This window comes from Macrobrachium nipponense, chromosome 41 (genome assembly GCF_015104395.2).
Source record: "Macrobrachium nipponense isolate FS-2020 chromosome 41, ASM1510439v2, whole genome shotgun sequence".
NCBI classification, from domain to species: Eukaryota; Metazoa; Arthropoda; class Malacostraca; order Decapoda; family Palaemonidae; genus Macrobrachium; species Macrobrachium nipponense.
Genome location: NC_061102.1, coordinates 4,775,701 through 4,794,343, shown reverse-complemented (window position 1 = coordinate 4,794,343; position 18,643 = coordinate 4,775,701). Strand labels below are relative to the sequence as shown.

The 18,643-nt window shown below is 38.4% G+C and overlaps 1 protein-coding gene across 2 annotated transcripts; it reads left to right on the top strand.

Annotated features, from left to right (window-relative positions):
* Positions 1-14,433: 14,433 nt before the first annotated feature.
* Positions 14,434-18,612, top strand: LOC135212445 (mediator of RNA polymerase II transcription subunit 29-like). Of its 2 annotated transcripts, none has more exons than XM_064245820.1 (5): positions 14,434-14,672; positions 16,421-16,605; positions 17,109-17,170; positions 17,476-17,560; positions 18,257-18,612. In XM_064245820.1, exons 1-5 carry the CDS (start codon positions 14,555-14,557, stop codon positions 18,473-18,475), a joined length of 669 nt encoding a protein of 222 aa, XP_064101890.1. In that variant the 5' UTR covers positions 14,434-14,554; the 3' UTR covers positions 18,476-18,612. The 2 variants fall into 2 exon arrangements, with proteins under 2 accessions (XP_064101890.1, XP_064101889.1); XM_064245819.1 differs by having other exon boundaries at positions 14,436-14,672; positions 16,415-16,605.
* The last annotated feature ends 31 nt before the right edge of the window (positions 18,613-18,643 follow it).

Sequence of the window (18,643 nt, the reverse complement as noted above, 5' to 3'; positions counted from 1 at the left end):
AAATCTCCAGGAATATAGATCATTACTTACTTGGAGGCCAGGCATTGGAAGGTCTCCAGGGAGTAGATAAAACGTTACTGGAGGCCCAGCATTGGAAGTCCTCAGGTCACAGATTAAATTACCGGACTGAGGCCAGGCAATTGAAGTTCTCCAGAGAATGGGTTAGATAACTTAATTAATGGAGGCAGCATTTGGAGTCCTCCAAGATCACCAGATAAACTTAACCTTACTGGAGACAGGGGCCATTGGAGTCCCAAGGTCACAGATTAAACTACTTACCGGAGGCAGGATTGGAAGTCTTCCAAAAGGCAACAAATAAAACTTAATGGAGGCAGCATTGAAGTCTCCAAGGTCACAGATAACTACTTTCTTGGAGGCAGCATGGAAGGTTCGCCAAGGGAGGTAAGAATAACTACTTACTTGGAGGGCAGGCAATTGGAAGTTCTCAAGTCACCAGAAATAACTACTACGGGAGGCAAGCATTTGAAGTCCTCCAGGTCATAGATTAACTAATTACATGGACGGCAGCATGGGAGTTCTCCAGGTCATAGGGAAGAAACTTTACTGGAGGCAGCAGTGGAGTCGGCCAGGTAACAGATAACCTTAACTTACTGAAGGCAGCAATTGGAGGTTCCAGGTCACAGAGGTAGACTATTACTGGGAAGGCCATTGCAATTGGATGTCTCCAGGGTACAAGATAAACTACTTTACTTAGGAGGCAAGCAAATTGGAAGGTCCTCCTAGGTCACAAAAAAGATAACTACTTACCTCGGAGCAGTTAATTGGAGTCTCAGTCACAAAATAACTACTACTGGAGGCAGCATGAGGCCTCAGTCACCAGGGATTAGATAACTACTTACGGAGGCAGCATGGGAGGTCTCCAGGTCATAGATAACTACTTATTGGAGGCCGCATTGAAGGTCTCCAAGTCATAGATAACTACTACTGGAGGAGCAGTGAGTCTCCAGTGTATAGATAACTACTTACTGGAGGCAGCATTGGAGTCTCCAGGTCACAGTAACACTTACTGGAGGCAGATTGAAGTCGCCAGGTCACAGAAAATATTACTGGAGGCGGCATTGACAGTCTCCAGGGATTGTAAGATAAACTACTTACTGAGAGGGCAGCCAGTGAAGGTCTCCAGGGATGTAGGATAACTACCTTACTGGATGGCAGCATTGGAGTCTCGGGTCATTAGATAACTACTTAACTGGATTTTTCTTTTTTCTGGGCAGCCATGGAGGTCTCCAGGTCATAGATAACAACTATACTTGGAGGCAGCATTGGAGTCTCCAGGTCATAGATAACTACTTACTGGAGGCAGGGCATTGGATCTCCCAGGTCACAGATAAACTACTTACCTGGAGGCAGGCATTGAAGCTCCAGGGATGGTAGATAACTACTACTGGAGGCAGCCATTGGAGGTCTCCAGGTCACAGATAACTACTTACTTGGAGGCAGGCATTGAAGTCTCAGGGATTGTAAGATAAACTAATTAATGGAGGCAGCCATGAAGTCTCAGGGTTAGATAACTACTTACTGGAGGCCAGCATTGAAGTCTTCCAGGTCATAGATAACTACTTACTGGACGGCGCATCCAGAGGTCTCCAGGGATGTAGATATACTACTACTGGAAATGCAGCATTGAAGTCTCTAGGGATGGTAGGATAATACTTACTGGAGGCCCCAGCTTGGAGGGTCTTCCAGGTCCATAGGATCATTACTTACTGGAGGGCAGCATTGAAGTCTCCAGGTCAACATATAACTTACTTATGGAAAGGCAGCATTGGAAGTCTTCCGGTCACAAGATACCTACTTACTGGAGGCCCAGAATGGAAGTCTCCAGGGAGTAGATAACTACTTACTGGACGGCGCAATTGAAGGTCTCCAGAGATGTAAGATAACTACTGATGGAGGGCCAAGCATTGGAGTCTCCAGGTCATAGATAACTACTTACTTGGAGGCAGCATTGGAAGTCTTCCAAGTCATAGATAACTAACTTACTTGGGGGCAGCATTGGAGGTCTCCAGGCATTAGGGATAACTACTTACTTGGAGGCAGCATTGAGGTCTCCAGGTCACAGATAAACTACGTTACTGGAGGCAGCAATTGGCAGTCTCCAGGGATGTAGGATAAATACTTAATGGAGGCAGCATTGAAGCTCCAGGGATGTAGAGAAAACTACTTACTGGAGGCAGCAGTTGAATTGAAGTCTTCCAGGGGATATAGGATAACTTACTTATTGGAGGCAAGGGCCAGCATTGAGTCCAAGTCCATAGATAACTTACTTACTGGAGGCAGCATTGGATGTCTTCCAGGTAATAAGATAACTACTTACTGGAGGCAGCATTGAAGTCTCCAGGGATGTAGATAACTACTTAATGGACGGCAGCAGCATTGGAAGTCTCCAGGGATGAGATAACTTACGTAATGGAGGATAGGCATTGAAAGTCTCCAGGGATTGTAGATAACTTACTTACTGGAGGCAGCAATGGAGTCTCCAGGATGTAGATAACACTACTTACTGGAGGCTAAGGCATTGGAGTCCTCCAGTTCATAGATAACGACTTATGGAAGGGCAGCATTGGAGTCTCCAGGTCCATAGGATAACACTTATGAGGCAGGGCATTGGAAGTCTCCAGGTCGATGGATTAACTCCACTGGAAGGCCAGCATTGGAGTCTTCCAGGTCCACAGATAACTACTTAACTGGTAGGGCAGCATTGAAGTCTCCAGGGTATGTAGATAAAAACTACTTACTGGAGGCAGGCAATTGAAGGTTCCAGGGATTTGTAAGATAACTACTTACCTGGAGGCAGCATGAAGTCTCCAGGGCTATAGATAAACTATTTACTGGAGGCAGCAGTTGGAGTCTCCAGGTTTCATAGATGAACTAACTTACTGGTAGGCAGCATTGGAGTATCCAGGTCATAGATAACTACTTACTGGAGGCAGCATTTGGAAAGTCTCCAGGGATCTTAGATAACTACTTCACTGGAGGCAGCCATTGGAGTCTCCAGGGATTGGTAGATAATACTTACTGGGGCAGCCATTAAAGGTCTCCAGGAGGCAGATAACTACTTACTGGAAGGCAGCATTGGAAGTTCTCCCAGGGATGTAATAACTTACTTACTGGAGGCAGCAATTGGAAGTCTCCCCAGCGCGGATGTAGGATAAACTACTTACTGGAGGCCAGCATTGGAAGTCTCCAGGGTATCAATAGATAAACTACTTACTGGAGGCCAGCATTGGAGGGTTCTCCAGCGTTCACAGGACAACTACTTACTGGACGGCAGCATTGGAGTCCTCCAGGGATCATAGATAATACTTACTTACTGGAGGCAGCATTGAAGTCTTCCCACGGGATGTAGAGAAACTACTTACTGGAGGCCAGCATTGGAGTCTCCCAGGGATCACAAGATAACTAACTTTAACTGGAGGCAAGCATTGAAGTCTCCAGGGATGTAGATAACTACTTACTGGAACGGCAGCCATTGGAAGTTCTCCAGGGGATGTAGATAACTTTTAACTTACTGGAGGCACAGGAGTCCTCCAGGTCATAGGATAACTAACTTACTTGGAGGCAGCAAATTTGAAGTCCTCCAGGGAGGTAGGATAACTACTTACTGGAGGCAGCAATTGGTTAGGTTCTCAAGGTCCATTAGAAATAACTACTTAATTGGAGGCCAGCAATTGGAAGTCTTCCAAGGTCAAAGAATAACATTACTGGAGGGCCAGGCAATTGGAAGTCCTCCATGTCATAGATTAACTAGGCTTACTGGAGGCAGCATTATTCTCCCAGGTCACAAGATAACTTACTTACTTGGAAGGCAGCATTTGAATTGTCTCCACAGGTCACAGATTAACTACTTACTGGAGGCAGCATTGAAGTCCTCAGGATGGTAGATAACTAACTTACTGGAGCAGCTTGGAGTCTCCAGGGTCACAGATAACTACTCTTACTGGGAGGCAGCATTTGAAGTCTCCCCAGGGATGTAGATAACTACTTACTGGAGGCCAGGCATTGAGGTCCCAAGGGATTGTAGATAACTACTTTACTGGAGGCAGCATTTTGGAGTTTCCTCAGTCATCAGATAGAAACTACTTAACTGGAGGCAGCATGGAAGTTCTCAGGTCATAGATAACTACTTTACTGGAGGCAGCATCAGAGTCTCCAGGGATGTAGATAATACTTACTGGATGCCAAGCCAATTGAGTTCTCTTAGGATTTAGAAATACTTTACTGATTGCTGGCAGCATGGAGGCTCCAGGTCATAGATAACTACCTTACTGGAGGCAGCATTGAAGTCTCCAGGTCACAGATAACTACTTACTGGAGGCAGCAATGAGTTCTCTTAGGTCCCAGGTAACTAACTTACTGGAGGCAGCATTGGAAGTATCCAAGGGATTGAGATAACTACTTACTGGAGGCAGCATTGAGTCCCAGAGATGTAGATAACTACTTATGGGAGGCCAGCTTGGAGTCTCCAGGTCATAAGATAACTACTTTCTGGAGGCAGCATTTTGGAGTCTCCAGGTCCATAGATAACTACTTACTGGAGGCCATTGGGAGTCTCCTCAGGGTATAGATACCTAACTTCTGGAGGAGCATTGGAGTCTCAGGTCACAGATAACTCTTACTGGAGGCAGCATTGAAGTCTCCAGGGATGTAGGAATAACTACTTACTGGGAGGCAGCATTGAAGTCTCAGGGATGTTAGATAACTTACTTACTGGAAGGCAGCATTTGAAGTTCTCCAGGGATATTAGATAACTACTTACTGGAGGCAGCCATTGGAGTCTCCAGGCATAGATAACTACTTACTGGAGGCAGCATTGGAGGGTCTCCAGGTCATAGATTAAACACTTAACTGGGCAGCATTGAGTCCTCCAGGGATGTAGAAATAATATTACTGGAGGCAGCATTGGAGTTCCAGGGACGTAAGGATAAACTACTTACTGGCAGCATTGGAAGTCTCCAGGGAATTGTAGAAACTAACTTTACTGGAGGCAGCATTAGTCTCGGGATGTAGATAACTACTTTACTGGAGGCAGCAATTGGAGTTCTCAAGGGATGTAGATAACTACTTCTGGAGGCAGATTGGAGTCCTCCAGTCATAGAAACTAATTTTACTGGAAGGCAACATCAGTCCCAGGTCACAGATAACTTATTACTGGAAGCAGCATTGGAGTCTCCAGGGATGTAGATACTATTACTGGAGGCAGCATTGAATCTTCCCAGGTATAGATAAACTACTACCTGGAGGCCAGCATTTGGAGTCTCCAGGTCTAGTAACTACTTACTGGAGGCAGCATTGAGTCTCCAGGTCAGATAACTTCCATACTGGAGGCACATTGGAGTCTCCAGGGATGTGATAACTACTTTACTGGAGGCAGCATTGGAGTCTCCAGGATGTAGTAACTACTTTACTGGAGGCAGCATTGGAGTCTCCAGGGATGTTAGATAACTACTTACTGGAGGCAGCATTGGAGTCTCCAGGATTGTAGAATGGGAACTACTTACTGGAACAGCATTGGAGTTCTCCAGGGAATGTGATAAAACTACTTTAATGGAGGCAGCATTGGAGTCCTCCAGGTCATAGGGATAAACTCTTACTGGAGGCAAGCATGGAGTCTCCAGGTCACAGAAACTACTTACTGGAAGCAGCATTGGAGTCCCTGTCATAGATAACTATTACTGGAAGCAGCCCCATTGAGTCTCAGGATTAGATATACTTACTGAGGCGCATGAAGCTCGGGGTTAGATAATACTTACTGGGAGGCGGCATTGAATCTCCAGGGATAGATAACTTACTTACTGGAGGCAGCAATTGGAGTTCTCCAAGGGAGGTAGATAAACTCTTACTGGAGGCAGCAATTGAGTCTCCAGGGATGTTAGATAATTTAACTTACTGGAGCGCAGCTTGGAGTCTCCCAGGTCATAGATAACTACTTACTGGAGGCAGCATTGGAGTTCCAGGTCACGAAACTACTACTGGAAGCAGCATTGGAGTCTCCAGGCACAGATAAGCTTCTTACTGGAAGCTCATTGGAGTTCTCCGGCACAAGTAACTACTTACTGGAAGCAGCATTGAAGCTTCTCTCCAGTAAGTAGTGATCTATATTCCTGGAGACTTCAATGCTCCCTCCAGTAAGTAGTTACCTACATTCGTGTACATTTTAAATTTTTCTCTCTAGTCAGGTGTTATCCATATTCCTTGAGAATGGGCCACAGTTAAGGCCTGAAAGTACTTAAAATACTATGTCAATAATTGAAAGCAAACAATTTATACTCGGTAATATTGTGGGTTTCTTTTTTCAATGTACGGAATTTTACGAGAATGGAAATTTGACAAAAAAAGAGAGAGAGAAAAAAAAAAGGACACAGCTTCAATCAATCTGTATTGCTTGATATCTATAACAAAAGCTAATAAAAAATTATGGTTGCAAAAAACACTGAACAATGACAATTGTGTATTACTACACAGTTTTTAGATGAATGCTATAAATTCATTTATGAAACCAGCTGATTTTTATATGGAAACATATTATTATATAATTACAAAAAGCTTGGGTGTTTTAATTTTTAGCAATGATTATGACCAAGGGCCAGCTCAAATGAAGGAAAAAATTTAGCCACTTAAGTTAAATGTGAAGAAATAAAATCAAAACCTGACGAATACTGAAAGTAAGAAAAATTCAATCCAGCTCTTATTTCTATGTATCTACCCATTTAAGGTGCATCTGGTTGAAACGTCAAATTGCTATTTGTATACATAAATGAAAATATTCAGTATTAAAAGTGAAATACCTTACAAAGCACTTAATTACATTACATAGGGTAATTCCATTGTCAAGTGGGTCTTTAACAAACGATGAATTCTCGAACTACCACCATAGTTGTCATGAACTCATATGAACCTCAGTATTCTGCGAATGATCATCGTGGAGTTTACTTTCATAAAAATAAAAATACAATTGATGATTTCTTCTTGATGTTTTGTTAGGTCACATGTGGATGGAAATTTTAAATATTGAACGAGATATTTTAAACAGTTAGTTTGACTTCAATAACTTTTTTCACTCCCTCACTAATACCGCTGTGTCGCCATCCACGAAGAGACAGCGATATTGGTGAGGGTGTGAAATTGACACTAAATAATGATCTACCATGGACAAAAGTAGGATCCCAGCAAATGCGTGCAGCAGCCACACCTGAATGGAACAAAGGTTGAAGATTATGGTTAGTAAGCACTGAATATGATTTTCACCATTGCTATTTTCATTATTCTGTTATTATACGATTTTTCTATATATTTAACAACTTAATTCACTGGTAATGCAAACTATTATTCTTATATCATTAATATCATTAACACATTGTCTACAGTAGTGATTAGAAAATATGAGCATTGGCATCCAATATCTCGACCATTCACATCTGTCGTTACAAGACAAACAGGCTTCATTGCTGTGATACCAGACCACTTTCATGAAACATAAGGGGGTGGGGGTAAAGGAACACTTTAAGGCAACTGTATGTGGTACGTACACTCACAATGGTCCAGTTAGAGAGCTAGTAAAGAGGAATGAAGTGATCTCCGGACAGCTTATACACTTTCTGAAAAACATATCAATGTTATTATAGGTATGCAACGAATGAATGTTAAACTTGCCGTGCAACTGCTATCCAAAAGTACTTATAAATCTTTTGATCACTTCGACAACCAAGGATATTTGAAAAGAAGGGGTGGAAAATTACAAGCCATTTTTTCATTCGGCTTGTTGATAGTTTGATTCGTTTTATTCTCGACAGCCAACAGATAGAAAATCATCAAGAAATGCGTCTGTGACTAAACCTGTAAAAGCAAGACAAAATCTTTCAAGACATGAATAGAACCCCTAGAGAAATGAAAGTGAAGAGGAGTACAATGCTCTATCCTTTGTCTAACTTGATGAAAAGGGCAAAATAAAAACTTGGCATGACGTATACTATAAATTACAGACTAAATCAGGCTGGGTTGGGGCACTTTTTTGGTTGCAAAAGTCAAATGGGAGTGTACGATCAGCACCCATCACCAGTTGCATTCAAACATCATCTCAGAGTCCACCTTTTAGGAAAAGACAGCACACACTTGTAAGCTCTAAAAGCAATGTTTAAAACTGCAACAGTGAAAATATAACATCCGCCTCATTTTCCCACGTCCCTGAGAAGCAAGACGCATCATTCGAAGACGAAGGAAATTCCCTTCAGAAAGAACCCAGTATATCAGCAATTTTATTTTGCTTACCAGTATTTAATAAGGATGATTAAAGTGAAGACTTCAAAGACCAGGAAGTTGAAGAACAAACATGGGAAGATGCCATATGTTGGCGGGTTCATTGCCCGCAAGTTTCCACAACTGGAACATTTGGGAGCAAATGTAACAAAGAAAGATGGAACAAAGACTGGTGCCATAATGAAACCTAGTGTTTCTTGATCATTTGAAATATATGGATAAGATGTTTGATTCTCGCCATGGGAGGAAAATGTTTTAATAATAATAATAATAAATAATAAAATAATAATAATAATAATAATAATAATAATAATAATATCCTTTATTTCGGTTCAGGGCCATATACAAAGAATATACAAAATACACAGTAACATACACAATCTAGATATATGAGTCAACATAATAGGAAAAATGAGTAATCGGCACTTGTCCACAAAATAGCTGAGGTAGCATAAAAGATAGTAATCATAATACTGGTAAAAGTAATAATATTGGTGAGAAAAAAAATTAAATTAAATTAAATTAGCGGATATAATTAGCAGTCACATCCAAATAACTTCAGAATTCCAAATATTTTGTTCCATGCCACACAGTTTTTAGAATTCGAAATTTGAACAGACACATTAGTAGTTCCAGACAAGCGGTGCATAGATTGAATAAGTTATCGACATAGCTATGTATGTGCAAAATGTGATTTTATGGAGATCTGTTAAATGTGTAATTTAGAAATATATTTATATTATTGTTTAGAATGTTCTTTAGAACTCGCTCATGATTATTTGATATTTTAAAATATAGTTTTTATTCTGACTAATTTCCTTCGGACACAGATATTAGTATTTAATAACGTATAAAAAGAAGCAAGCAAAGGTAGGTTTTCTATAATTTCAATGTTATTTGGCGAAAATGTTTTAATGATCTCTCTTATGATTATTCTTCTTAACATAGTAGAATGAAGAACTTACATCTGACTATTAATTTAATTATCGAATAGCTTAGAGTATTTAGAAAATAAAAAAAAGTCAAGGCAAGATTGCTATAGGTTAAGGGGCCCGACTGCGGTTATTGTGACGTCACGCACCTAGCTGTTTAATCCTGTACCCCAGTTTAAGCTGCGCATGAAAAGACCTTATATTCTCTAGACCTTGGTTCTACTAGACCGTCTCACTCGGCACACCGAGCACTGGCTCAATTAAGACTTCCCCTACCCCCTTTTTTTCTGTATTGCATTTGATTGTTTTCATATTTTATCATTACGTTCAATTTACTGTGAAATAAAATTTTATTTTTTATGTGAATTGGTACTGCTTTTAAGTACATATTATAGTATAGATTTTACTGCCGCTTCTTCTCTCCTCAACAATACCACGACGCACGATAACTTAAAATTATTCATTCATTATTCCTAAAGAATATAAACGCTACCTCCCTCTACCTCAAGAAAGCTGTGTATCACCGCAATGACGAATGATTTTGTTAATCATTTGTGCTAAATTTTACTGTGAAAAGCTTTGTTCTTTCATTTACTTTTTGCTAATATTGTTCAGTTAACCCAGGGGTGTGCAACCATTTTTCCCAAAGGGCCACTAGTCACGACTCTGTCGGTATCGAGGGCCACATAACCTCACTATTTCATGTTATTTACTACGATCGAAGACATATGTGAGATTATACTAATAAAGATGGATAATTAGTATTACTGATTTTATTTAAATTGTCATCACAAGAATAAGAATTGCTGAAACAAAAGCATTTTCCTTACTATAAATGAGCAAATGAAAGGCTACCGTACCTTATTATTATAATGGACGAACATAAATAATTACTTATTATTGGTTAACTGGGATTATTAACATACCAAACACAGACATTTTCCTAACCATTAATGAGCAAATGAAAGGCTACCCTAGTGAGATGGTTGATGTTGCATTTGGGACACCAATTCATCAATATCAGGCTGTATGGATGATGTGGCTACACGCAGGGTACATTCCAAATGTTCATCGGTAAGTACAGACCTTTATTTGTTTTTAACCAGATTCATTTTTGAAAATAGCTGCTCACAAACTTATGTGCTACCAAACACTGCCATCATTTTCCTTGCATGAGCAGTGTTTTTTGGTTTCACTGTTACTGATACATGCTTCTCATAAAAATGGTATACTGAACTATCATCAAACTTCGTTCTTATTTCATCACTGCACTGAAGTGAAGTTCAATTATTTCCATCTGTATGTCCTCAGGAATTGCTATCACATCCACAGAAAAAGGAGAAGCAAAGACTTCAATGGCTTGTGAATGTTTCTTGAGGTCACCAAATCTTTCTGAAAATTCCTCTCGTAAGAATGCCAACTTGTCATCATACTTCTGATACTGAGGGTTGCTAGTGTCATGGTTTTTCAGCGTAGGAAAGTGGGCTGGGTTTCGGTTTCTGATTTGTGACTCCCACAGACGCAATTTTATCTGGAAGCCTTTGATCAGTGAGAACGTCTCATTTATTAGTTTATCTCTCTCTCTCTGAAGGCTGCACTATAGCTTATTAATTTTTAGGAGAAAGGGCCGCAATGAAAGCCTTTGAGGGCCGCAGGTTGCACACCCCTGAATTAGACCGTCGCGCTCGGTGCACTGGACACTGGCTCTATTAAGACTTTTTTTTCTTTTTTGTATTGCATTTGATTGTTTTCATACTTTATCATTACGTTAAATTTATTGAGAAATTCCATTTTTATGTGAATTACTATTGCTTTTACATACATACAGAAATATTTTAGCTCTCTTTTTCTCTCCTCAACATCAACGCTCCCTCGTTCAGTCTCAAGTCAGCTGGATGTGACGTCACCGCGGTTACGTACGATTTTAAACATCTTTTATGCTAAATGTTATATTGAAAGCTAAATTTTATATTAAATGCTTTATACTTTAATGTATTTTGTCAAATACAGTTATCATTAACCTATACATTGTAAGTGAAAAAATAAATTAATACAGTTAAACTTGTAAGACCCCGTAGGCCGTCGAATACAAGTATAAATGAGATAATCAGTCAGTTCGAAGAACGAGCATCTGTTCGACAAACGATACAAAATTTCCTCAAAAATTTTGTTCAAAAAACGGAAAGTTCGACATATGAAACGTTCGACAAACGAGGTACCACTGTATGTATGTATGTATATTTTTATAAAATACCATCTCAGGTTTTTGAAAAGCTTTATGATCTTGAAACATGTGGGTACAGTAGTTAATTTTCAGTTTAAACTGCACATTCACTTGTTCAGCTTTATGTTGTGATGGTATCTTGGCTGTTAATGTGAAAAATAAATGTAATATATATTCTAACATCTTAGCTGGGAGACACTTATGTAAAATACGGGGCAATGGTCAGTTATCTCAATCTGTTTATAGGCACCGCTCTATGCAGTTTGAAATAAAGATTTTCCTGGAGTTTTGTCGTTGGAACTCTGTAACTTGATGATGAATTGGTGCTAGACAAGTGATGGGGGGAGGGGGGCCATTAACAATGTGGAGAGGTTGAATGGGATTATGATAAAAGGTCTGGCTTGTTTACCTAAGAAAATAAAAATAGCCTTAAAAAACCTTTCAAGTTGTTCCGACAGATATAAAACTATTGCCTTTTAAAGAGACTTCGTCCTTGGGTGCAAGGCTGGATTACACACTTAACTAAATTTAAAGTTGAATCTTCACCTGGAAATGTCATGTTCCAGAACTTCCAGGAATCAAAGAAAGCATTGTCTGCATGAACGTACTCTCACTCTCAGAAGAACTTAGAAGAACCAAGAGATGTCCTACAGATATGGTATTAAAAGTCAAATACGAGGGAGTAGTTATAATATGAAGTTTCAAATGATTGATCTACCACCTCCCTCCTCAGATGGAGCAATTGATGGAGTCATGCCATATAACCCAAACTCAAAAAATAAAAGATGTCAAATTTCGTAGGTCTTTCAAAGGAAGGAAAGAAAGCTAGAAGGTACTGGGAGAAAAATGTAACTCAATTCAATCCTCATCCCACTGCCTTCAAGAAAAGCTTGGATGGCTTACCTATTAGGGCAACCATCACATGTATTCCCCTAGAATTATTCCCATTCCTGTACTTTGCCCCAACCAAGTTGGCCCCAACACCCTATTTTAAGTTAGTTTATGGAGAATTATCGTATACTATGATTTTAATTTACAGCATTCTGGGTCAGATTAGGTTGGGGGACGGAAGTCCAAGGTGTGCAAAGCCCCCACCCAGGAACAAAACCAGTCCCTAGGTAAGGTTGGATTAGGATGCATTCCTGTATTATCATTATATTCCTTGGTCTCTAATGTACATAATTATAGGTCAGGAAAGGAAGGAGGTGACCTTTCAGGATGCAATGCCACTAAGGACCCACAGAGGAAGGCCTAGGCAAAATGTAGTGGGGTGAAATTACCAAGCCTAGCCCTGTCTCCCCCTACCCCATCTATCCTAATACCCTTTATTAGGCCTAGCATACACATTAGGTATGTCTATTTTCTTGTTTTTAAAACCTCAACAAACAAAACTTCATGAAGGCATATTCTGCACAATTAGCTTAAAATAAGAACCAACAGAAGAAAAAAATGTCATAAAATAGGCTAACTACAAACATGGATACCTAAACAAGAGAAAAAATTGATGGACCATAAAAAAAATCTTGGTTTATCTAAGTAGCTAATGTATTTTAATAATAGAAACACCATTTTAGCCCTTTAATTATTACTAGCAGCAAAAAATAAATAAATAAATAAATAAACGCCTAGTGTCACACAAAAACTAGCTTACCTTGCTATTACCATAATTTTCGAATGGAAGTAATTGGTGTCTTATCCTGATCACATACTCACAACATTATTATCAACCACTAACAGACTAACTAACCTTCAAAAGTCCTGGTGTTATATTCAATTCGTAGATGTTGGACCACTATAACAAGGCAGGGATTCTGGAATCCGAGATTGGAGTCCAAAGTCTCATAAACAATCATTTTAACACTACACAAGGGAATTCATGGTGATAATTTACCTAATATAAAAATACCACTGAAGCCCGTTTAAGTAAATGTGAGTTAAGAATTACACGAAATTTCGTATAAATTCCACACTGGCAAGCCAAAAAAGAAATCTGAATGTGCAGGAATTAACCCCCAAGACAAATTCCGATAATGCATTGATAGGAATGACATCTGCCATACCTGCTGTGACAAATAATGAAATTTTTTCATAAACCCAAAATTCGATATACTATTACTCTATTTTTTTCCATCTGTCCACCAGCCTGTGGTGTTTGCGTATGGTAACACTGCGTCTCGGGCTTTAGAGAGTTACGCTGTGTGTAAGTTTTAAGTAAATAAAAGGATATCTTGGTGTACATTTGCAACTGAAAAGTGTTTTAATAATCTACTGTATGCGATATTCGAAATAGGATATTATTATTGCTGAATGTAAGCTGAATGTAACTACCTAAAAACCGGGACGCAGTGTTACCATACGCAAACACCACAGGCGGATGGACAGATGAAAAAAAAACAGAGTATAGGTATTCTTGCTTCTTTCCTTTCTTCACATTTTATTTTTCTCTATACTGTCTCTTTCAAATGGTCTGATTATTATTCATGTGGAACAAACTTTTAGAACTATTTTATTGATTTTAAAAATCTGATAAATGTTCTTTTTTTTACAGGCCAAATATATGCTTAGTTTAGATATTTTTTTAATATTAATTTTATATACGTAAAGTTCCTGGTTCCTAAGCGCTCACTCCATAAACACAGTTGCCGGCACACTACTACACTGTTTATGAGGTGCAAAGCTTTATTCCCTTGTTTACTTTACTTATTATTTAGTTTAACTTTAGTTCATCTTGAATCAAAATATGTATTTCAATTCATGTCTATTATTCCTTTTCTGCAACGATAGTAACCGTAGTTCCTGGTTCCTAAGCGTCTACTCCACAAACACAGTTGCGGCCACACTACACTGTTTATGAGGTGCAAAGCTTTATTCCTTTAATTGTTTACTATACTCATTATTTAGTTTAACTTTACGTTAGATATAATACAATATTTCTACTTTACTTTTAACCTGACTCCCTTTCAATTCTTCTTCTTTATACCTGAGGCGGAGTTTTTCCCCGTTTGTTTACATCGAGTCGCTTCTTGAAGTCTATCGTAGGAAAAGTGGTCGTTCTTCCTGCGCAACGCTCTAACTATTCCTTGTGATTGCCATCGTTTTGACCTTCATAATTTTCCGAACAATGAACCCGTCACAAATGGGGGCAGTCAATCCTCAAATGGCACAGGCCCAACAGCAGGTCATGATGCAACAGAGTCAACAGCAAGGTCCAGGACCTGGCGTTATGAATCCGGGGATGGGTAAGGCAGTCAAGCCACCTTATTCTACCCTTTTTTTTTTTTTTTTTTTTTTTTTTTTTTTATCTAATAGGCTAATTCATCATTTACCTTTAAGGTCTGTTATATTACCTTCTTCAGTTAGACATTGTAAACTAGGCTATCTAGGCTTACATCTACCTAATTACCATAGAAGGATAGGCTGGTTGTAGTAGTTTAGTAACAGGCTACCAGTATTCAGATCTAGGCTACTAGCTACCTACTAGTATAGTACTACCTAGGTAGCCTATATAGTAGCTATGGTATATAATTTTCGTTTACTCATACCTAATCGAGTTAAGCATGGAAATTTAATTTTCCAGTATTTTTTTACGACTTCAGTAACTTGAATATTCATTAGCTCGTAACACATCCCACTCTCTTTTAACATTGGGCTAGTGGGTGCCCCTAATGGGAAACGGTGGGTTTTAGATGAAGACGCATACCTAACATTGTGAAAAACAGGCATACCTTGGTGCATCCATATGCTGTGACCAGAAATAGTGAAAATCCACTGTTATGTACTTACCTAGGTATATGATGAAGCTGTATTTTTCAAAATACAAAAATTATTTTACGTGGCTTCTACCCTTATTTGTATATTCATCACGTTCCAAATGTTCGTGATGCACTTAACTATACAAAAATTTTGAAAAATACAACGTTGCTTGTATATATAACTGTGGATTTTCACTTACTTTACATCCCTACATCAAGGCCACCGGGCCCTTAATTGGCCAGGGTGGTTGCTTTGCCTATAGGAATGACACCTAACCTAACCTAGGACACCAATTCCTTAAATGGCCAAGAGGGCATTTCTAATGAAAATTTTGTCAGAATTCAAATAAAAAACTAATAGAAAAATGTCAGTTCAGTGATGTCTTTTATTAGCAGTACTTAAAATTTCACTAGAACAATTAAAAATAAGTTGGAAATTCTTGTTATACTACTATATTATATAACAGCTAAAATGCCCAAATTAACTTACCTAACTTTCATTAGCATCATCATCTAAATGATTACTGTATATGTTCTAGTTAGATTACAAACCATCTTGTACTATATGGATGTACCTTGGGCAAAAGTTGGTTTGATTGTCAGGTGTGTGAGGCAGTGGGAGAAGCACTCAATTACTCAGTATACAATGTCTACTTTTCTCCAGCTACCTGGCTGGTCAGATGTCTTCCGCTTTCCTCATTATGGGTAAAAGATGCAATTTTTCTGTTTATCCACAATCCTCGAACAGTTGTGTCTTGAAGAATGCCAGGGTATTCAGTGAGATATCAGAAATGGATCATAAGCAAATGGGCCCAAACATACACCAAAATGAACATGAGTGGGGCATTTGACAGCAAGGGCCTTGACTTGAACTGGTAGACTGTCCTGTTGTAGATGAAGCAGAGGTAATTATGAGATTCCTGATAGAGGGATATCTGGAAATATGCTTCAAAGTCTTGAGCAGGGTTTTGTTGAATGTAATCCATATAAAAGACTTCAGGTTTATGTATATAACTAGGAAAAACACATACTGTCTTGAATTTGCAATATCAAAATATGTATGAATGTACATGCTAAAATTATGTACACAGTAGTTTAATAACAAAACTGTAGAGATTGAGTTGGACTTACTAGAAAAAGTTGTTTATTTCATGTGAACTCATGATGTTTTCACAATTAAAAAGCCTTTATCATCACAATTTTGCATTACCCCTACTACTATTCCTCAGTTCCAGGTCCACAACAGAATATGGCACAAAGTCAGCAAGCACAAGATCAACAACAACAGCAACAACAGCAACAGCAACAGCAGCAGCAACAACAACAGCAACAGCAACAGCAGCAGCAGCAACAAGAGCAGAAATTAGACAGCATTAGTCGTGTCAAGGGCCATTATTGGCAGATGAAAGATGCACTTATGGTAAGATCACAGTTACCAGTAATAAAGTTTCGTATCATCTAGCCTTTATGAACCACACTGTGGAGTAACAGGACACTTTTAAGATGCATTATAATTACTGGTAGTACTTATTGACCCCTTTCCTGACTTATTGTATATCCTTCAGCAATGATCTTTATAATACAGTTAGTTAAAGGATCAGTTAAAGGTGCTACGTATGGTACATAGGAAAATTACAGAGAACTTTCTCCAGACTCATGGCTAGTACTGCACCATATAGTGTAAAGACATTTATGTGTTGAACCCTAAAATTGGTTCAAAATTTAGTATTTCCCCATAAGAGCATAGGAGTTTATTGACTTAAGACTTATCTCCAAACAAAAGACTGTATTGATGGTTTTTATCATACCCTTTTAGAAAGTGTATCCATATAGAAAGTTGTTGGTATCTGTATATTTATCAGTTATTTTGTAATTGTCAATCAGCTGTGGGTAAATAAACCAATTTCATTTTTATCTTTACAGGATACCCTTGGTTGTGGTTCTACCAATGTTACCTTGAATTCCCAGATTGACCATGGATCAAGGTAAGATTTATTCAGTAATTTATATAGGCTTTAGCTACTAGACCTAACTCCTACTGCCTTATTTTTAGTATCATGTTTGGGCATACTTTTATTCCCTAACATTAGATCTGAAAATACTATTTTTATTTACATTCATCATCATCATCTCTATATTAGACATTTGCTATTATGGTGGCAGCTTGTCAGTAATTATTAGAAACAAAAACATGATATGAAGGCTTTCACTACTGGACATGAAATTAAATCTTTCATCAGCCCAAGTCTCTATGCATTAGTCAAATCTCATCGTATGTTGTTAATTTCAGAAATGCAGGAGAAGGGCATCATGCCAAGTTTGAGGAATCCCTTGAAAAATTTTATGCATTATGTGACCAAATGGAATTGAATCTAGTAAGTGTGAAAACTGCTTTGTATTTAAAGTTACCATATGTCTTAAGCCACCATAATAGCATAGACCAACCACAATTCAGGTGGTTGATAAACAGATACCACAAAGTTCATATAAGGCCCTACCAGCCTGCGCATCCATATGACAGGATATATAGGAGGTAAGAGGTGTCATTTTTCTATACCTCATTAAAAAATCATATTTTTGGGTTAAAAAAAAAAAAAAAAAAAAAAAAAATTGGCTCTGGAATATAGCAAGTCCAGACTACTTGGTGGAATGATGAGCAGCAGTTGGTGGTGCTAAGACTCGTGTAAACTGTCAGGTTTGTATCAGAATGTTTTTCACATAAAAATGCCCTTTTTTGTATATTGTTTGCCCTTTTTTTATTCTGATTATATCATTATTGCTGAAATTACTCGTATTTACCTTTAATTGTACTCCTTACCATTAATCATCAAGGGCCACTTAATAGATAAGATTGTAGATTAAATAGTCATCAGTACACTGAAAAAGTTTTTATATAGGTATATTTCTTTTTCAACCTTGGTTAATTTTCAAAACTCTACATTGCTTTCATGTGTACATACATACATACATTGATTTTATGGAGACAGTTTAGAGATGATTCTTGCTATTATGTAGTGGAGAGTGCAATTTTCACCCAAGGAACACTTATTCAGAAGTTATTTTTACCTCAGATAACAGCAATTGATGTCCAGTTGCAAGGGAAGGCATCTCAGCTGTACACACCAAGTTCAATTAATACACACCCTGTTGATGTCCAGAAGTATTCGCATTATCTCTCTACTGTCAGAAATCAAGTGGTGTACGCAAAGGATATACACAGTGCTCTTGTGGATGCTGCTACAAGTATGTCTAGTATTAATGCAATCACATCAATGGATAATAACAATTGATGCTATGGCTTCAATAATATTTTCTAATTTATAATTTTTATGATTTTGGTCTGGAAATGACGCAGAAATCTATGACTGTCATACAGATTTTACTGGAAAAAACGTTGTTGTGTAATTTTAATAAAAAATATTAAGAATTTTTGTCGGATTACCCCGAGAGGTTGAATA